The sequence below is a fragment of the Bos indicus x Bos taurus genome, chromosome 23 (assembly GCF_003369695.1).
Source record: "Bos indicus x Bos taurus breed Angus x Brahman F1 hybrid chromosome 23, Bos_hybrid_MaternalHap_v2.0, whole genome shotgun sequence".
Lineage (NCBI taxonomy): Eukaryota > Metazoa > Chordata > Mammalia > Artiodactyla > Bovidae > Bos > Bos indicus x Bos taurus.
This window is the reverse complement of record NC_040098.1, coordinates 13,737,555-13,759,993: the sequence shown is the minus strand read 5'-3', so window position 1 is coordinate 13,759,993 and position 22,439 is coordinate 13,737,555. Positions and strand designations below refer to the sequence as shown.

At 40.1% G+C, this 22,439-nt stretch overlaps 1 protein-coding gene across 2 annotated transcripts in view; it reads right to left on the bottom strand.

Annotated features, from left to right (window-relative positions):
- Positions 1–22,439, bottom strand: part of DNAH8 (dynein axonemal heavy chain 8) — a 321,904-nt gene that overhangs the window by 180,186 nt on the left and 119,279 nt on the right. For both annotated transcript variants that reach the window (XM_027525064.1, XM_027525063.1), the window contains exons 37-44: positions 21,800–21,963; positions 20,580–20,682; positions 19,257–19,361; positions 18,736–18,897; positions 14,918–15,142; positions 10,399–10,571; positions 8,458–8,636; positions 2,602–2,789 (exon numbers count right to left, since the gene is read on the bottom strand). In XM_027525064.1, coding sequence (XP_027380865.1) covers positions 2,602–2,789; positions 8,458–8,636; positions 10,399–10,571; positions 14,918–15,142; positions 18,736–18,897; positions 19,257–19,361; positions 20,580–20,682; positions 21,800–21,963 — 1,299 coding nt within the window. The remainder of the gene's footprint in view (positions 1–2,601; positions 2,790–8,457; positions 8,637–10,398; positions 10,572–14,917; positions 15,143–18,735; positions 18,898–19,256; positions 19,362–20,579; positions 20,683–21,799; positions 21,964–22,439) is intronic.

The window sequence follows — 22,439 nt, the reverse complement described above, 5'->3', positions numbered from 1 at the left end:
TCATTGCAATGGTGAATGGAATTGTTTCCTTAATTTCTCTTTCTATTTTCTCTTTATTAGTGTATAGGAATGCAAGGGATTTCTGTGTGTTGATTTTATATCCTGCAACTTTACTATATTCATTGATTAGCTCTAGTAATTTTCTGGTGCAGTCTTTAGGGTTTTCTATGTAGAGGATAATGTCATCTGCAAACAGTGAGTGTTTTACTTCTTCTTTTCCAATCTGGATTCCTTTTATTTCTTTTTCTGCTCTGATTGCTGTGGCCAAAACTTCCAAAACTATGTTGAATAACAGTGGTGAGAGTGGGCACTCTTGTCTTGTTCCTGACTTTAGGGGAAATGCTTTTAATTTTTCACCATTGAGGATAATGTTTGCTGTGGGTTTGTCATATATAGCTTTTATTGTGTTGAGGTATGTTCCTTCTATTCCTGCTTTCTGGAGAGTTTTTATCATAAATGTATGTTGAATTTTGTCAAAGGCTTTCTCTGCATCTATTGAGATAATCATATGGCTTTTATTTTTCAATTTGTTAATGTAGTGTATTACATTAATGATTTGCAGATATTGAAGAATCCTTGCATCCCTGGGATAAAGCCCACTTGATCATGGTGTATGATCTTTTTAATGTGTTGTTGGATTCCGATTGCTAGAATTTTTTAAAGGATTTTTGCATCTATGTTCATCAGTGATATTGGCCTGTAGTTTTCTTTTTTGTGTGTGGCATCTTTGTCAGGTTTTTGGTATTATGGTGATGGTGGCCTCATAGAATGAGTTTGGAAGTTTACCTTCCTCTGCAATTTTCTGGAAGAGTTTGAGTAGGATAGGTGTTAGCTCTTCTCTAAATTTTTGGTAGAATTCAGCTGTGAAGCCATCTGGACCTGGGCTTTTGTTTGCTTCTTTTAAATTCTTCTAAGCCACACTATCACACTGAGTAAACTCTTTCATTCAGTTTCATGGGTTATAACTGATCACTTCAGAATTATTATTATTTACCCCTAATTGCTTTACTGGTTGTTTGCTTTAGCCAAAGTTTGTGACTAGTCTCACTTCTGGACAGGAAACCCTAAGAACCAGAGCATAATTCTTCTTGTTCTCTTTTTCCTTTGCTGTAGCTACCAGTCACAGCTGAGACAGTACCAGAGACAGGACATGTAAAGCATCTTCTGCCCTCTCCACCACGACACCATACACCCAAGCGGACGTGTGGTATGAAAATAATAAATCTTTGATGTGTTCAGTTCAGTCAGTTCAGTCCATCAGTTGCATCTGACCTTTTGCAACCCCATGGACTGCAGCACGCCAGGCTTCCCTGGTGTGTTAAGGTGTTGTTGCTGCTGCTGTTCCTGCCAAGTTGCTTCAGTCGTGTCCGATTCTGTGTGACCCCATAGACGGCAGCCCACCAGGCTCCCCCGTCCCTGGGATTCTCCAGGCAAGAACACTGAAGTGCGTTGCCATTTCCTTCTCCAATGCAGGAAAGTGAAAAGTGAAAGTGAAGTCGCTCAGTCGTGTCCGACTCTTAGCGACCCCATGGACTGTAGCCCACCAGGCCCCTCCATCCATGGGATTTTCCAGGCAAGAGTACTGGAGTGGGGTGCCATTGCCTTCTCTGGTTAAGGTGTTAGGTAGAGCAATTTATGTGGCCACACCTAACTTTAAGGGTCAGGGAGACATAGTCCTGTAGTATTTTGCATGGTGGATATTTTCTTTCCCAGCCGTGCTTCACGGCATGTGGGATCTTAGTTTCCCCAGCCAGGGATCAAACCTGTGCAACCCTTGCAGTGGGAGCACAAAGTCTTAGCCACTGGACTGGGTTTGAGGTGGTAAGCCACTAGAATTTGGGCATTGTTATTGTAGCTTCCCTGTCTGATACAGTATATAAAAGGCCCATTACCTTTTCCCAAAATGAGTGCTCAGTAAACAGTGACTAATTTTATCATTAACAAATCACTATTTTATCTTCTGTCTAGTCTATTTTTCCTACTCAAAAAAAAATCATTTAAACAGGGACGATCCCTAGATGGTCATTTACCCACTCATATATGCCTACTTTTATTTAAGTCTATAACAATTACACCAATAAATTGCATTTAAAACCTATGTTTTTCAGTCTCGTTTAAAATCACATCAAAAAGTATGAAATACTTAGGAATACACCCGATCAAGAGGGTGAAAAGAATGAAATAACGCCACTTGCAGCAACATGATGGACCTAGACATCATCATACTAAGTGAAGTAAGTCAGACAAAGAGAAATATCATAGGATATCACTCAAAGGCAGAATCTAAACTATGATACAAATGACGAAGAAAACCAATTTAGGATTACCAAAGGGGAAAGTGGGTGGAGGAGGAACAAATTAGGAATTTGGGGTTAGCAGATACAAAGTACTATATATACATAGATAAACAACAAGATCCTAGTATATATATCACAGGGAACTGTATTCAAAACCTTATAATAACCTATAGTAGAAAAGAATATAATATATATATATATACATATATAACGGAGTCACTTTCCTGTACACCAGAAACTAATACACTATATATTAACCATACTCAATAAAAAGTTTTAAAATATGTAACACCTATGTTCTCACCATTGTTAAGAAGATTCCAAATTCTGGATTTAAATCAACACAATCACCATCAGAAAAAATAAACTGTTTTTTTCTCTCTTTTCTTGCTGTCAAGACGATGTAAATTTGTTGGGCTGCCACTGATAACACAGGCAATTCAATTCTGTTAAACTCATCAAAACAGCCCCAGGAACCTGACTGTGCAAGACCTGGTGTGAAAAACAGTTAGTTTGATAAGTTTTACTTTGTAATACACCTTCTTGATAGAAATCATTTTTCCAAAGCACCCTCAAACAATTATATAGTGAAATACAATTTATATAAACTTCACATCTGGCTGTTTATAAAGACATATTTAATTCCAGTGATATAGAGAAGTTTAATTATTTGTACATCATCACCAAAACAATGAAAACAGTATACTGCTGAAATGAAAGTTCAGACTCATCATTCCACCAGGGATGCTGAAGGGTGATAAAAATTGCTTCAGTCTGGATGTGCCACCCCCAGTGGGGATGGAGGTGAGGGAGCTATAATGTTTGGGGAAATTAACAAAATAAGGGATGCCCTATCTGGGTCAGATCACTCTGTCCCATTCTTGTTGCACTGAGAGAAATGCCTGGAAGCTGAGTGAGACAAAGAATGGTCAAAAGATGTTTATTTATTCCTTATGAAACCCAGCACAAAGGAAGACCTGGATACCAGGAACACTGCTCCTGTCTAATCTCAAAGGATGAAAAATCTTTATTATCTTTAACTGCATGAAACACTCTTCTCTCTCCTTTTTTTTAAGCAAGCGAATTGGATTTATTAAAGAGAAGGAAAGTACAAAGCTCTCAGCATAGACACTGAGAGGGGTTAGAGAGTCCCCACAAAACACTCTTCTTTTATTACTGCTTCCACCCACCAACCCCCACTTTTTCTTCTCTCTCCTTTGGGAATTTCCATTTTATGGATATTGGAATTTACATATCTATTCCTATGACCGTGAATTTTTTCTGTCAAACTTTCCATTTCTTTCTGCAATATGCTCTCTTGGCTAGATATTCCAACTCAAAAAAAAAAAACTCAGGTTTTGTTTTTTTCAATTTCTGATTATTCCAATTGTTATTCTTTTCATAGCAGCCTATTTTTTTTTTCTTTAATTGGTTATATGTGACAAATTCTTGAATCTCTCTGAAGCTATTAATTTGAGTTACTTTTGCATTTTCTTCTCATTCCAAATGCAAATTCCTGTTTGCATTGTGTATGGCTGCCTCTGGCGATTGGGGGAAAGGCATGAGAGGCAGGAGAGCTTATCCGCTTGGGTCTGGGGCTTGGGAACTGACCTGGTGCGGTGCTTGCCTCTCTGGCACAACCCCTACCTGGCGATAATCTTTGTCAGGACTCCACCTTCAGAGCATTTCCATGGGGGAGAAATGCTGGAGACAGCCAGTTTCTTTTCTCTTTCTCTGCTTTCTGCTTTACTTTTGGCATTCTAGGATTTACCTGGTGCTCTAGTCTGCACCTCTCAGCCATCTTCAACCATTAAGCCAGGAGTGGCCCACAGAACATTCTCTTTCATTAAGTGATTCTTTGGGTTTAAATTATTTTTTTTTTAAGGACAGGCAATTACAATGAACAATATGGTGAACATCCATGTACCCACCTACCAAATCTTAACAATTTTGCTTCAGATTTCATCCTAAAAAATAAAATACTGGAACTACAATTCAAGTCCATTCTTGGATCCACACTCCCTCCTTCTCCAGAGGTAACTTCTACTATGAATTTGATGTCAACGGTTCTTATGCATGCCTGCTCACGTGCAGTTATTTACAGGCATGCATAACGTTTGGCTTGTTTGGCTTGTTCAAAATTTGTGTGTATCTATTTATTTTTCTATATACTGTATCTATAAAATACTGTATCTGTGCACTGTAAATATATACAGTGTATCATCAAATAAACTGATTTATTTACTGTTCTCTGAAGCAATTCTACCAACTTATACACACAGAAGTACTAAGATTTACAGTTTTACACACCCTTACCAACAGTGGTTTGTTAGACTTTTCATTCTTACCAATTAATAACAGTGAGAACAGCATTGTTTTGTATTTCTTAATGATTTGAAGAAACTCTCTCTCTTTTTTTTTTTTTTTTTGGCCATGCCACACACATGTGGAGATCTTAGTTTCCTGACCAGGGGTAGAACCCCTGCCTGCTGCAGTGTAAGTGTGAAGTCTTAACCACTGGACCAACATGGAAGTCTAAAGAAAATCTTTCTTAATGTTAGATATTAATCTTTTGTCAGCCATACATGCTAAAATATCTTCTCCCAGTCTTTGAGAAGTCTATTTAACTTCTCAAAAAGAGACATATCACAAAAGACTGTAAAATTATATACATGCACACACATTCACACACACACACAATTGACCCTTGAACAACACAGGGGTTAGGGGCTTGGACACGCCACAAAGTCGAAAATCCATATATAACTTTGCAGTCAGCCCTCTCACATCCACAGTTCCACATATAGGGGTTCAACCAGCCTGAGGTCGTATAGTACTGGAGTATGTATTTAGTTTAAAAAATCTGTGTATAAGTAGAACTGCACAGTTCAAGTCTGAGTTGTTCAATGTATATATTTTGAACAGGCAAGTAACTAAAGATAAGAGCTGGATGAGCAATCCCATGGTATCTGTTATAGGGATATCCTCCTACCCTGCTTAAATGTATTCATCCTTTCTTTATAGTTTGTGGTTTTTGTATAAAAAGTCCCTTTCTACTCTGAGAACAGATATGTGCCTTTGTTACCTTCTAAAGGTCATACAGGTTTTGCCTATCATAGTTAAGCACTTAATCCCCCAAAATTATTTCTATGCATGTTGTAGGGATTTAATTTTTATATATGCAGGCATCCAATTTCCCTTGTTAAATATTAATCATCCAGGGTACCAGAATGACATTGCAAATTCTATCTCTTCATCACTGATTTTCAATACCACCTTTTCCACATGTCAGTGTTCCTGGCCTATTTCTGCATTCTCTACTATGTTCCACTTGTCTGTTTATCAAGTCGCTTTAGTCATGTCCAACTCTTTGTGACCCTACAGACTGTAGCCCACCAGACTCCTTTGTCCATGGGATTCTCCAGGCAAGAATACTGGAATGGGTTACCATGCCCTCCTCCAGGGGATCTTCCTGACCCAGGGATCAAACCCTCATCTCTCATGTCTCCTACACTGGCACTGGAGTTCTTTACCACCAGCACTACCTAAGTGATATCCTTCTGAGATTTTCATTTTCTAACTTTTGTTATGGACAATTAAAATAAAATTTGTGTTTATTTCATATTCAAGTAAACTTGCTAAATTCTACTTTCTATAGCTTTGTTGATTTCGTTGTTTACAATGTCACTTGTAAATGACGGCCTTTTGTGTTTCTTTCTTTCCAGCCTTTGTGCTTTTGCTGTCCCTGTTGTTGTTCCTTAATGCACTGGGTAGGATGCAGAACACAGTGGTGAGTGGAAGGAATAGCGATGGAAATCCTCATCTTATACCTTGTCTCAGAGAACGCTTTCAAATTTTCAGTACCACAATGTTTGCCGTGGGTGTCCTTTATCAAGTGAGCTATGTGGATGGATATCTGGGGAAAGAATCTAAAGATCAGCAGGCATAAGGTGGAGGGAGTGTGCTTCGGGATGTTTGAGAAACATCACAAAGGTCAGCGTGGCTGCAGCAGAGACAGTGTGGGGACAGTGTCAGGAGACGAGATGAGAAGGGCAGAGCAATGCCACAGGGAAGGGCAGGTGTGACTGTACAAAACAATACGAGGACCAGCGTAAGGATTTCGGCTCTTATTGTGAGCGAAGCCAGGGCCCGGCTTTCAGTAGAAGAGTGTCGTGACCTGACTTACAATTAGAAGGCTCTAGATTTGAGATTAGAATGGAGAGCACAGGGGTAAACTCAGGGAGACCAATTAGGAACCTTATTGGAGCAGCATAGGCGAGAGATAATGATTGGCTTGAACCAGGATGACAGCAGCGGGATAATAAAAGGCGGCTGGTGCTAGATGTGTTCTGAAAGTAGAGCTAATAGTGTTTGCTGACAGTTGGACATGAGCATGAGAGAAAGAGAGGTGAAAAGGATAAGTCAAAGATTTCTGTTTAAGTATCTGGAAGAATAGAGTGGGTATTTAGTGTGTCAAGGAAGGCTGAAGAAGAAGTCGAGATGGGGAGGGGGGATCGGAAGTTTGGTTTGGGATTCAGTGACTCTGGACCTGTTAGATATTTAAGGGGCAATGTCAAGGATCAGGTATCAGTTGTATTATGTGAATTCAGAGTTTCAAGGGGAAGTCCAAGATAAGATGTAAATTTGATCATTTAGATAGCATTTAATGTTTATTGCTGGGAGAAATATCAATGACCCTAGATATGCAGATGATACTACTCTACTGGTAGAAAGTGAAAAGGAACTAAAGAGCCTCTTGATGAGGGTGAAAGAGGAGAGTGAAAAAGCTGACTTAAAACTCAACATTCAAAAAACTAACATCATGGCATCCCATCCCATCACTTCATGGCAAATAGATGGGGAGACAACGGAAACAGTAACAGACTTTATTTTCTTGGGCTCCAAAATCACTGCAGATGGTGACTGCAGCCATGAAGTTAAAAGACGCTTGCTTCTTGGAAGGAAAACCATGACAAACCTAGACAACGTATTAAAAAGCAGAGACATCATTTTGTTGACAAAAGTTTATATAGTCAAAGCTATGGTTTTTCCAGTAGTCATGTACAGATGTGAGTTGGACAAAGAAGGCTGGATGATAGAGAATTGATGCTTTCAAATTGTCATGCTGGAGAAGACTCCTGAGAGTCCCTTGAACTACAAGGAGAGCAAACAAGTCAATTCTAAAGGAAAGCAACCCTGAATATTCATTGGAAGGGTTGACACTGAAGCTGGAGCTCCAATACTTTGGCCACCTGATGTGGAGAGCAGACTCTTTGGAAAAGACCCTGATGCTGGGAAAGATTGAGGGCAGGAGGAGAAGGGAGCAACAGAGGATGAGATGGTTAGATAGCATCACTGACTCAATGGACATGAGTTTGAGCAAACTCTGGGAGATAGTGAAGGACAGGGAAGCCTGGGGCACTGCAGTCCATGGGGTTGCAAACATTCAGACATGACTTGGTGACCGAATAACAACAAAAGTGTGGGTCTGCATGAGACCACCAGAGAAGACCAACAAGGCCTGAGTTCTAAGACTGAAATGCTCCCTAATCTTTTTTCTTTGTCCATCTGAAACCATCTGCCATCTATCTTTCCAGATTTTATCAATATTTCCCATCTGCCAGTACCCCTCTCCCTTCTTGTGTTCCAGTGTTACCATCCTTTTAAAAAAATATTTCAGTAATTCCCTGGTGGTCCAGTGGTTAGGATTCTGTGCTCTTACTGCCAAGGGCCTGGGTTTGATCACTGGTCAGGGAACTAAAATCCCATAAGCTTCACGGTGCAGCCAAAAATAAATAAATAATAAAAATCTTTATTTCAGTGGGATTTAATGCGATAAAGGAAGTCACATGTGTCATCAGTTTGCTATCCTGATCTTATCTCCTCCACCATTGTTTCAGGCAGTATTAAATTGATTCTGTTTTCATAATCTAATACACATTCAACTCATGGACTGTAATGCCAGAAGTAGTATTGAATGATATTTAATTGATGATACCCAGCCATTTTTGGCCCAGAAAAATGGCAATATCATATGCATCAATCTACATTAATTTTGCTTATGTGGGACACTATCACTTTAGACTTCTATCAGAAAACACCATTTAAATGCAATAAAAATAAATCCACCAAAAATAACACAACAGTGTTTGACACTTGCCTTTAAAAATCCTTCCTAGCCCTCTGAAATCCATTTGATCTGAGCAATTAAACACGACCACATATTTCCCCAAACATCTTCCCATGTCTTTCGTCGTTTCGGTTTTGCCAGTGCCCGCAGGTCCTGCTGGAGCCCCTCCCATGTTCATTCCCAAAGCCTGTGCCAAAGTGATGTAGCACCTGCAAACGTGAAGCAGACAAAGCGTGGATGTGAGCTAACACGCGTTACAGTGAAGCACAAGCAGAAGTCTGATGTGATTGAAATGAGACCGTTCGTTTTAGAGTTTGAGCCACCCCCATTAGAGGGGCTTCCCCGGTGGTGCTAGTGGTAAAGAACCAGCCTGTCAATGCCAGAGTCATAAGAGATGCAGGTTCGATCCCTGGGTCAGGAAGATCCCCTGGAGAGGGGAACGGCAACCCACTCCAGTATTCTTGCCTGGAAAATGCCTTGGGCAGAGGAGCCTAGCAGGCTACAGTCCATTGGATGACAAAGAGTCGGACATGACTGAGCTACTAATGCTTTCTCATAAGAGATGGGCAACCAAACAAGGCTGGAGTAGCTCGTATTCATTAGAAGTAATACAGGGTTTGCAAAGGCGTGCAACCCTGACGTAAAACCTGCAGGCCTTCCTTGCACTGTGGTCAGGAGATCTGAAGTCAGAGAATCAAGTAAGTGGTGGTGTGCTGGCAGATGTTTAACAATGAGCCCTCTAGGAAAAATAAAATAAAGCTGATTTCTGTTTTTTGGCCTCGCCACATGGCATGCAGGGTCTCAGTTCCCCAAGCAAGGATAGAACCTGTGTCCTCTGCAGTGGAGGCACTGAGTCCTACTACTGGACCACCAGGAAATTCCAAGCCTAATTTTTTACATCTGCTGATTTCTGTGGCATAAATACGTCCATCGTGGCCAGTGGCAACGCTGGCAATGTGATAGCACAAAACTGGGAAGAAGAGCATGACGTTGGCTCTTGCAGACTAGTACAAGCCAGCTCCGCCAGCACACCACTGCCGGGAAACCATGTTACTGTGAAGTGTTTCACTCACTTAGACACATGTACAGAACACTGTAATGAACCCCCTGGTATCCATAATGCAGCTTCAGTTACATTTGTTTCAGATCTAAGCAAACTTAGTAAAGCTTCATGTGACATGAAGCTTTATACATAAACATCAGTCGAAGGGAAAACAGCCTGAAAAATTTAAACTGTGATGGAACCGGACATATAAAGGGAGGTTGGATGAGTCTAGAAGACGCTGAAGACATAATTTTGCTGTATCATAATTTTACCTGGTGTCAGCTCTATTTAAAAATAACAGCAGAATTAGCTGTTCTGTGACCCAGTTTAAGTCGATTCTACAAACATTTACTGTCTCCTACACATGGCATACAGAACCAGGTATTTGCAGGACATGTAAGAATGGCAAAGACCCTGGACTTGTCTAGTGTCATGTACTAGAAAGAATGGCGAGGGGATGTGCCATTAACTGATTATTCACTCAGACCTGGCCAAGAAACATCACTTCAGGAATGAACTTCCACATATGAAAAACCAGAAGACACCGTTTCCAAGGTGTACCTTCCTTCTTTGCCATTCTAATGACCCTCTTTAAGGCTCTAGAGACATTTGTCCATCCTGTAATCTCAACTTCATTACTCAACGGCTTTTTTCTTTCCTTTTTTTTTTTTTCAACTTCATTACTAAACTTCTCATAGTCAACATTCAAGCATCCTTTTATTGTTTTATTTTTTTCTATTTCATAAAAATTTAACCTATAGGTACTTTGAAATAATGATAGTTATTTCATTGTTAAACTTTGATGAGCTAGCCCAGAGCTGACACGACAGCAATATGCTTTTGTTAACATTTCAAATGCAAATTTAAGACAATTGTAAGTACATGATTTAATTACAAGAATGGAATAACAAAAATGAGTTTCCTACCGATCTGTTAACGGGGTGATAACAAGACGATCAGTGCATCCCAGAAATTCATTCTGGTAAATAAAGTCAACATCTGTAATAGACACCACTGTTTGATCCAAATCTTCCTTAAAGTAAAATCTACTCTGTTTTAGCCATTCAAAATCAGTAACAGATCTGATATGCATTTTTACCTTAAAAACATGAAATACAAAGAGATTACATACTGAATTGCAATAGCATAAAATGTAGCATATAGGCAATTTTTATTCACTCATTCATTAGTTGATTCTTGTCACTGAATATATATTTACTGAGTCTTTCCTTGGAATGAATATTTGATGAGTCTTTCCTTGGAGTGCTGTGCTGGGTAAACAAAGACAGACACAGTTCCTGGCTTCTGAAGATGACAAGTCAGGGCAAAAGACAAATCAGATAAACAAGCAAATGCAATAAAGTAGGGAAAGAAACTCAAGGTCATGAAATGATGTAGCAAGAAGACCTCCCCTAGTCTAGGTCTGAGGGAGATACTCAGAGAAAGAAACATCTAAACTACCCCGCAAAAACAGTAGGAATTAGCTGAGGAAATAAAACAGAAGGCATGAGAAGGCAAAATATTCTAGACAAAGACCCAGAAGATGTGGCTGGTGTGTTCAAGAAATTGAAGGAAGTTCAGTACTGCTGAGGCGTCCAGGACTCTGGAGAAAGAGTGAGAGCTGAGGCTTCACAGGGCAGAGGAAAGGGGTTGGGCACTGTCCTCACGGCAGTGGGAGAGGCATGGCCCTGTATGCACACACGCCTTCTTGTACCAGCACTGTGGCCAAACCAATCAATCTGCCCAGCCATCAGCTTATACCCATGGGCCAAGAGGCTTATACCCATGGGAGGCCAAGAGGCTCCCACCACCATGGATGCAAGAGACAGAAACCTGATGAGCACGTTCAGGAGCAACATCCCACCACAATAAGTTCTACGGTGCCTAATGACTTTCCATCAGCAAACCTGGAGAAACCCCAGTCCTGCCCACTCAGGGGAATCAATATAAGTGGCAAGTGGTCCCTTTCACTGCTTCTCCACCCAGGGGCCCAATTCCAGGTCATTCAGCTGACACTGAAAAATAGACTCCAGCAACTATACAATGCTCAGTTCTCCATCTCATGAAGTCTTCATGCTATTTAATTTTTGCTATTGTTTCATTGTCTATGATCTGGCTCCCCCCTCCAGTTAAGAATTCTATCTTCCCTTCTAAAGAATAGTTTGTATTCACCACCTTAAAAGGACTACTTTCAGGTAACAGTCCAGTGCCACCCGCAGGGACTCTGTTCTCTAGCACAGGACCCTCAGCCATGGAGATGCAGTCAGCTAGCTGCTTGCAACAGTCCTATTGGATGGTAAAGAGGGGATAGACTGGGGCTTGCCTGGTTGTCAAATAGTTAAGAATCTGCCTGCCGGGGACAGGCAGGGGACACAAGTTTGATCCCTGGTCCAGGAACTAAGATCCTACATGCCATGAGGCAACTAAGCCCATGTGCCCCAAGTCTGAGCCTGCATGCCCTAGGGTCCATCCTCTGCAACAACAGAAGTCACCACAATGAGAAGCCCATGTACCACAGCTAGAGAGCAGCATTCGCCGCAACTAGAGAAAGCTTGCACATAGCAACAAAGAACCAGCACAGCCAAAAATAAATAAAAATAAGTACACTTTTAAAAATAAAGAGGGGGTCGAGGAGGAAAGTATAAAGAAGAATAGCGGATATTTATTGAGTTGTTACTGTATATCAAAATACATTATGTTCTAAGCATTATACATGGAGAAATAAAATGCATATATGTGGGCTACAAGATACTATTTTACTTGGAATGCAAACTGAGCATGAGTTCACTAGCAATTGAGATAAAAAGAAAAACAGCTTCATAGTTTTAACTATGTGTATAGTTTCTTAAAAAAAAAAAAAAACATTCTGTAAGGAAAGTAAAGCTATGCTCAGCCTTTTTATTTTAAAAAGAAGGTTCTTCCATGAGACCTCAACTTTAAGAGACAGTGAGAAATGTACAAATATTCTCAATTACATTCATAGCAGGTATAGTAATGGATTCCATATGACTTCTTCTTGAAGTGGATTTCAAGGAAAACCAAAGTATAATGGTAATGGCAATTAAGCAAATCTGTAGAAGGCCAAAGCAATATGGTCTAAGTATGTGGCTCTTTGATGATTAGCATGAACCAGAGAAATTCTAGAGCAGTGTTTCTTGAGCTTTAATATGCTTATGAATCACCTGGAAGTTGTCCTGAAATACAGAGGATGATTCAGTAGGTCTGCAGAGGGGTATGGTGGGGAGGCTGAAGATTCTGCTTTTCAAACAAGCTCCTAGATGAGGCCAGCACAACCGGTTGTCATACATACTTTGAGAAAGAAGGATCTAGACTACAGGGGAATAAAATGGATTCCATGCCCTTCAATCTTCAGTAAATACAACTTATCTGATCGGAACTTTTGATACAAGTTGGAAACAGATAGCCTGGTAATCATAGTCTCCAAAAAATGGGCCCCAAGTTGCATGAACTGTGGGTCTCTGATGAAGGAAAAAGATACCTTAAAGACAGATCAAGTCAGGGACTTCCCTGGTGGTCCAGTGGTTAAGAATCTGCCTGCCAGTGCAGGGGACACGGGTTCAAGCCCTGGTCTGGGAACTAAGATCCCACATGCCGTGGGGCAACTAAGCCTGAGAGCCACAGCAACTGAAGCCCGTGAGCCTAGAGCCCATGCCCTGTACAAGAGAAGTCACCATAATGAGATGCCAGTGCACCTCCACCGGAGAGTAGTCCTCACTTGCCACCACTAGAGAAAGCCCGCTCACAGCAATGAAGAGCCCACGCACCCCAGCAAAGACCCAGCTCAGCCAAGAAATGAATAAAAAAATTTAAGAAATAAAGTAGAGCAGCATGTTCAGAATTTTTTAAAAAAAGTTAAACAGAATAATGCAATGGTAGTCAAAAATGAAGCTAGTCAAAATGATGGAATATCAAAACTACCTGGGCCTCCTATCCCATAATAGACAACTACTGCTCAAGACCACTTGTTAGGGTCCTGTTTCCAAAGGGAATTCAAATATCCCTTCTACTCCCACTCTGCAGAACCTTGCCCAGATCAAGCCCATGAAGACTTGTCAGACACGATCACCTGAACAGCCATAGGAGTGCCCTGAAACTTGGTTCTACTCAATCTACACTTTTTTCACAACTGGCTCATCTGTTGGAGGAGCTAATCTAGAAGACATGGCTTCAGGTGGACCCATGAGCTGGATGGACCCTCACCCCCTTCTCTGTCCCTGGAATAGGCGTTCTGCCTACTGTTCCCATAGTGGGAACTATTTTCATGGATGCACCCTTGAGAGAGGAACATGCCGTTGAGACCATCTGGATGGTACAGGAGGTAGTTAAGGCCTCCATACAAACTTATAAGGTTCTGGCAGACAATGAAATAGAGTTACAGATATAGAAAACAAACCTACCAGGGGGTAAGTGGGGAGGGATAAATTGGGAGATCAGGATAGACATATACACACTGCTGCTGCTGCTGCTAAGTTGCTTCAGTCGTGTCCGACTCTGTGCGACCCCAGAGACAGCAGCCCACCAGGCTTCCCCATCCCTGGGATTTTCCAGGCAAGAACACTGGAATGGGTTGCCATTTCCTTCTCCAATGCATGAAAGTGAAAAGTGAAAGTGAAGTCGCTCAGTCGTGTCCGACTCCTAGCGACTCCATGGACTGCAGCCTACCAGGCTCCTCTGTCCATGGATTTTCCAGGCAAGAGTACTGGAGTGGGGTGCCATTGCCTTCTCCGTATATACACACTATTATATACAAAATAGGTAACTAATAAAGACCTACTGAATAGCACAGGAAACTCTACTCAATACACTGTAATGGGGTAAGAATCTAAAAAAGGGGAGGGATATGGATATGTATAACTCATTCACTTTGCTGTACAGCAGAAACTAACACAACATTGTAAATCAACTATATTTCAAGAAAATTATTTTAAAAATTCTGGCAGACAAATGCAGAGATTTAGTCCTCTAGAGGCTGCCCAAGCCTCATTAAGTATTCAATGAATTTCCTCACTAATATTGCTAACTACCAATCTGGAGTGGCATGCCTCTTTCTTCAGATTCTTCTTGCCCTCTGAGCGCAGGGGCCAAGTCATGAACGAACATTGCCATAACTCACAACCAAGCCCACCTAAATTATATCATATCCCTGGTTATTGGCTTAAAGAAACAGTTCAAATTACATCAGTTGATTCCAGACTTTCAGAATGTCAAAACTGAATACACATACATGACTGTTAAAACTACCAAATATATCAGTATATGTTTGTAGACACTGTATAGGCAAAGCTGGTTGTGAGAAAGGACCAAACAGATGCAAGATTCATATAAGCTATGAAGTATGTATAATACTTAACTGTTAATTATTAGAAGCACTAACTTTTAATTAATACACTAGATTACTTTAAATTAAGAAAAAAAATACTTTACCAAGTCATCAAAAATATCTCTCTGATGCACATGGATGGTAATTAGAGTCTCAAATTTCACTCTATCAAACTTGCTCAGGTCATGTGTTGTTTGACTAATGAGAGTATTTAGAATATCCAAAAATTTCTGGTTTGTCACTTGCATGATTTTCCTGTCATCTTTTGCATTATTTAAAGCCTCTTCTGAATCATGTGTCCACAACATCTGAATTCCCAGAAGCCCAACCTAGAAATCCAGCAGACAAATAAGTTTACCAAATATTTAAAGCACACCTGCAATAAAATCTAGTGGTCACTTATTCACACTGAGGTGGACAGTCTTCTTGATTTTAAACTAAAAAAGGGACATGCATTTCTTCACTCTCAAAGGGGAAAATCACTGAAAGTTCAAACAATTGATTATTTATTTCAATGTGGATGGATAATAATTTAAACAACTGCTACAATTTATGCAATTATATATGCATTAATGGAAGATGCTTGGGGAATTTTTCTATAGAGGGCTTGAGACCCATATACCTTCATACAATGACTTTCCTTTCTAAAAAAAAATAAATGGAAATAATATATTATTGTGTATTTTTCTTCAGCAGAGTTTTCCAAAGGTTTATTTGCATCTTCTAAAAAGGATATGCTGTCTATCTCTTTCCTTAATCTCATTCTAATATCCTTATCTTTTATGTACATCTATTTCTCTTTCTACATATAAATCTACAAGAGACAGAGATAGAGACAAAAAGTCAGATAGGGGGAAGCTTGTCCTTTGTCTCCTGAAGAAGGCATAGGAAAACTGTAAGTTGATGCTCACCTTACCTACGATTTCCGCCCCAGGAAAGGAAATGAAAGCGGTCAGAACTTGCCCTCCCCTCACCCCCTCGTCTGCAACAACCGTCCCTTTGGGAGCTTCTGTTCTTCCCCAGAGTCAGGCAACATATCCAAGACCATTTGAACCAAAGAGGAATTCCACATCTGGTAGAGGAAGGAAAGTGTGCAAGTGGCGTATGGATTCTACAGGCATGGCGTTCAGTGTAGGTAAAGCAGGAATTCATGATACAGGATGCTCGGGGCTGGTGCACTGGGATGACCCAGAGGGATGGTATGGGGAGGGAGGTGGGAGGGGGGTTCAGGATGGAGAACACGTATACACCCGTGGCGGATTCATGTTGATGTATGGCAAAACCAATACAATATGTAAAGTAATTAGCCTCCAATTAAAATAAATAAACTAAAAAAAAAAAACAACCCTCTCCTTATCCTTGCTTCCTCTGGAACATCAATAATTTTCCTGCTAGAGCAGTGGCCAATCTTGGGTCTGCAGGTGAAGGTAAACGAAGCCCTGGGGTGGAAAGGAAATAGTTGCTATCAGGAAGCTCCAGATAGCAAGCAGATTCTCTTTGCACAAAGCAGAGGGAAACAAAGCAGAAATGACAGTGCAAGGCTGTCTGATTTAAAAACTGACTATAAATTATGTTTCTCACTAGGTTTAAGAAGGCAGGGGACGTCATGGTGAAAACTGAAGGATGTTTCATTACAATAAAAAATGAAATAAAAATAAAAAACAAAATTCTCATCAATATTATTTGGTGTTTATGATGAGCACATTAAAAAATACTGGAAAGGAACACACTAAAATACTGTCATCATTTCCAGGTGGTGGAAATATGGTAAAATTTTCTTTTCACTTTTATATTCTTCAAATGTTTCCAAATTTTTCCAAAAAGGATCCATTGTGTTCAAAATCTTCAAAATGCATTTGAGAAAAAAGGTGAAATTTTAAACAATTTCAGATAAAAAATTAACACAGTAACAGAAAAATTGATTCTGGAAAACTGCTTTCTAAAATGCAATTTAAAGACAGTAATATATATATTTAATGAATATATTAAATAAGTATATATTGAATGAAAATACAGAAAATGAATATATATATTCATTACTCTTTAAAGCAATTTTTCCATACAACTGAAATTTGCCTACTACAATGTTACGATTTTTATCTAAAAATCTTTTATCTAAAAATACATACACACATTATACAAAAGTCCTAAAAGTTGGTCAATTTTCCTATTATATCCTGTCCAACTTCACCACTACTTTAAATTTGCTTTTCAGCTTTTCCAACTGTAATGTTATATCTCCTTCTAATTGTAATCATGCTTTCCTGCAGGAGGGAAACTATGTTGATTTAGCCTAAGGAGCTATTTTCCTTAGCTATCAAATACAGTATTTTATAAAGCTTTGTCACAAAGGTAATAATGCTAATGAGAATAATAAAGCTTTCGAAGAATATTATAGAACACAAAACAATATTAACGCATTCTCTTCAGTGGAGATTGACTCTGTATTCATGCTTGTGTCATCTGAATAATCTCATAACATTTCAGCTGTCTCCACTGTGTGTGCAGTAATTCAGGATTCGGGGCTTGGGATGGGAAGAGCAGCTGGGTTTTGCTAAACCCGCCTATATTTTTCTTGCCTTCTAGTCATGAAATTAAAAGACGCTTACTCCTTGGAAGGAAAGTTATGACCAACCTAGACAGCATGTTAAAAAGCAGAGACATTACTTTGTCGACAAAGGTCTGTCTAGTCAAGGCTATGGTTTTTCCAGTGGTCATGTATGGATGTGATAGTTGGACTGTGAAGAAAGCTGAGCGCCGAAGAATTGATGCTTTTGAACTGTGGTGTTGGAGAAGACTCTTGAGAGTCCCTTGGACTGCAAGGAGATCCAACCATTCCATCCTAAAGGAGATCAGTCCTGGGTGTTCATTGGAAGGACTGATGCTGAACCTAAAACTCCAATACTTTGGCCACCTGATGCAAAGAGCTGACTCACTTGAAAAGACCCTGATGCTGGGAAAGATTGAGGGCAGGAGGAGAAGGGGACAACAGAGGATGAGATGGTTGGATGGCATCACCGATTCAATGGACATGGGTTTGGGTGGACTCTGGGAGTTGGTGATGGACAGGGACGCCTGGCGTGCTGTGCTTCATGGGGTCACAAAGAGTCGGACACAACTGAGCAATTCAGAACTAAACTGAATTGATCCCTCACTGTGTCTGACCGAGATCACAAATCATCACTCTTCATTTACCTTGGCTGAAAATGTAATGAAACTGTTACTTCTTCATTTGCCATATCCAGTTTTAATAACACCTGGCACATGACACCACACTTCTAAGAGTCAAAGGGCAGGAGGGCTTTTCACCTGCTCCAGCCTCTTCGATGTCTTCTCTCTAAAACCTTAGCTCATGAGAAGAACTTCACCAGATTATGCCAATTTTTAACTACTTGAAGGGAAAATAAACAAAAGGCAAGATGGATTTCATTTCAGGAAAAGATATGGTGACTCCTTTTATATATGTCCATATCTGTATCTGCATCTATATTTATCTACGTATGGATAGAGATAGGTGTTTTTATACATAGACAGGTGTCTTTTGTACAAGATGAAATTTCTCATTAGTCCTTTAGTCTCCGTGAAGATCCTCAACGATGGGAGCAGTGCAAACCCTATTCTGGGGGACGGGGTGGGTTGGACCAGAGTGGTGGAGGAGAGGACAAGTGTGAGGGTGGGCCTCTCTAGCTTGTTGAAAGCTAGAACGGCTTCCTTGGAGAAGGGAATGGCAGCCCACTCCAGTATTCCTGCCTGGAGAATTCCATGGACAGAGGAGCCTGGGGGGCTACAGTCCAGGGGGTCACAAAGAGTTGAACGTGACTGAGCAACTAAGACACACAGAACAGCTCCGCACTGTCAGGCTGACTGTCTCCTGAATACCTGTCCCCCTTATTTCTACTCATTGAATGTCGTGTAGTCTCACCTGTGCCGGAAAGTGATTGAGGAAAGGTAACAGCTGAAATCCTGAATCACTGATTTGATAGAATGCGGATCGAATTATATTATGCAATGACGACATCTGCATTTTTAATAGGTCCAGAAGCCAAATCTCCACGGGACCTTTGGCCATAACAGGACTATCCAGCTGAAACAGTATATTACAAATAGGTTACAAATAGATAGTAATTTGATATTTTTACAAATGTCCTAAATCACAGTACCTCGAGACAAAGCAAACAATTTCACACAAAATACTTAAAACATGAGTAAAATTAATTAATAATGTAGCAAGAAGTATAAAGATCATTTGGTCTAAAACTTTCATTGTATAGGTGATAAAATGAATCCCAGAGAAATTAAATGAGTTATCTAAACTAGTCTGTAACAAAGCCAGGAAAGACTACAGAACTAGAACCTGACTCAACTCCCTCCCTTTCTCTCATAAGAGAACTGCATTCTACATTTTAAAGAAACCCTAACAAAATTTTAATCAAGTTAAATTACAATGATTTTTTCTCCTTCTCTTGATATGACAGCCATGATACGATCGTAGTCTTTTGCATGAAAGGTCACCTCATTTATGTTGTCAGACACTGCAGGGAGATGTGGCTATAAGAGAGCACAAGACAGAGCAAACACATCATACATGAGGTTAGACACAAAAGCTGCAGGAGACATGGGTTCAGTCCCTGGGTCGGGAAGATTCCCCTGGGAGAGGAAATGGCAACCTACTCCAGTATTCTCGCCTGGATAATTCCATGGACAGAGAAGTCTGGCGGGCTACAGTCCATGGGATGGCAAAGAGTCAGACACGATGGGTCAACTGAGTATGCATGCAAACACAAAAGCCATTGAGACATTTCTTAAAAGCTTTGCTATTTTTTTTTTAATATTTGTAAAAGATTAAGAATTTACTTCACTGTCTCAAAAAAAAAAAAAAAAACCAAAAACCAACCTCTTCTTTGACCCTTGACTGACTTGGAAGCCCACTTTTTTAAATCCAGCCATATACAGTGTTTCCTCCAAGACCTACAGATGCCCATCCTCTTACATTATGGAAGTTGAACCAGTAACTGCCATCTTCCTCCCACTGGAGACTGAACCACACTGTCCCTGTCCCCTTCCCTCCCAGGGATAGGTCAGTCCTTCTCTCTTGGCTCTGTGTCTGCCTTACACAGCTTCTACTTCCTTCCTGTCCTTTCTCATCCCCACAACTCCCTGGAAACCAACAAGGAAGGTATTATTAGCTGTTTCCCAGCTTCCCAAACCAGAAATGGTCCTGGGATGGGGTTTCAGTGCCTCCACTCTCAGTTCTCTGTAGTTTTTCTCTTCCCCCTGGAATTACTGCCCTTCGAAATGGCTAAAAGCATTTGAGAAGCATTCTGGACAGGAAAAAAGGGACACATTGAAACCACAATCCCTATCTGATCTAAGAATATTTAGATTTAAATACTCATAACAATGAGTTACATTTAGTGAGCACATACTTTATGTCAGGTACTTTTGATGCATTATCTTGCTTAATTCTTATGACAAGCCTATGAGGTGGAAATGATTAATATTCTGATTTTACAGACAAGAAAACTGAGACACAGGAAAATTAAGTAACTGGCTAAGATCATCCAACTGGTGAGTTGCATAATTGATGGCTCTTGCCTCCAGCTGATGGGCTCCAGATCCAAAGAAAATGAGGCATTTTATAACCAATGTCATTTTTAACACTCTTCTTTCCTGACTGTACTTTTCAGATGTTAACTTCATTTTTATTTTTTATTACACAGGCTATGGAAAAAAAGGATTTAGGTAACAGACATTTAGATGACACACCTGGATGGTATGGGAATCACTGGCTTGTCCAAGAATTTCCAGGAGAACTGGATCAGACACAAAGAAGAATCTTGGAAATAGTAATCGCTTCTTCTCCAAATACCTTTAAATAAAGTCACATTACCAAATAATTTTTTCTGAATTACTAATTTGGGGTTTTTAGCCAAGACACAATCACTAATATCGATAAGATAGTAGCAAACACTTATAGCCATTTCCCATTTGAAAAGTTCTGACCTACCATAGATGGCACTGGGGAAAGTAAGCGGAAATAAGAAAGTGTGACTCAGAGCAAGGCATCGTCTATAGTATTCTTTCTCATCAAGAGCCCTCCTGCAACCCTTCTAAGAGTACTGTGAACCTCAAGCTTAAATGCCAGGTGAACATATAATTTATCTCCAAACCAGGATATTTTGAGAGTGAAAGCGGGGGGCGGAGGTAACTAGCCATTCAGTCAGGACAAAGGCAAAAATTTGGACAAACCGGGGTATATTTTCGCCCTATTTCAAGAGAAATTGAGAAAGAACTGCCTTTGAAGAAAATTATCTGTGAATTTGTTTGGCTATTTGCTCTGTGAGTGCACCTCTCCACTCCACACCTGCAGTGTGTTGATTGGTAGCCCCCAAAAGACATGTCCACATCCTATTTCCTGGAATCCGTGAATACGGTCTCATTTGGAAAAGAGGCCTTTGCAAATGTACTGAAGTCAGATATCTCGAGAGGAGCTCATCTTGGATTATCCGGATGAGCCCTAAGTCCAATGACAAGTCTCCTCATAAGAGACACACAGGAAGAAGAGGAGAAGGACATATCAAGACAGAGACTGAAGTTACGTAGCCACAAGCCAAGGGTAGTCCCAGAGCCACCAGAACCTGGGCGAGGCAAAGGAAAATTCTCCCTAGAGCCTTCAGAAGGGGCTGCTACCTTGACTTTAGACTTACGGTCTCCAGAACTGAGAAAATAAGTTTCTGTCATCTTAAACCACCCCATTTGCGGTAATTTGTCACAGCAGCCCTACAAAACTTATACAATGTCTTAATTCACCCACCCTAACTTGAAGGTGTCTTTTTTTGCAAAGAAATCAAATTTATGTGAAATGTTAAATTCCTAACACCACTTCAACCGTCACTACCAAACCAGAAATGCAGTCAATTCTATTAATTTTGGATAAAACACCATCACATATAAAATGTTAGGCAATGAAAAAATTAAACTCTTACCCTGTAAGTGACTTCTGACATACTTCTAATTGTTCGTGTAAATGAGGTAAAAGCTGCCCCATGGTTTCATCTCCAACACAGCAACTAATCACATTGGGATTCTCGTGAGCTCGCTGCATTATCTTTATCCATGACTTGTCAATATTCTGAAAACGTTTTGCTTCCTAAAGACAAACCCATAGTCAGTAAAAGTTGGCATGTGGATGACTGAATGAAGCAAAGTCTTCACTCTGGCATGTCCTATAGTTCCTCAAGTCACCCTATTAATCTTAGGCTACATAATTTAAAGGAGCATTTTTTTTTTATCTGAATTAACTCTGAACAACAGACACCCAAAGCCATAAAACTGCTTATTGAAATGCTGTCCTATCACAATAGGGTTTATGACTAATTCATTTCCTTACATTTAATACATTTTTCAAAGTGCCGCATGATTAATTTTCAGTGCTATCAACTTAAAACGCAAATCTAGTCTTTCAGCACCCCAGGTGTTTTGGTTTGATGAGCAAACTGAAGAAGCATGAAAATAATTTGATCTCAGTGTCTTTGGAATAATTAAAGCTTAATAGTGCCCCAGGAAAAAAGAAGGAGAAAACAGTAAAAATCTGAAACAAAGCTTCATTTACATTTTTGCAAATGA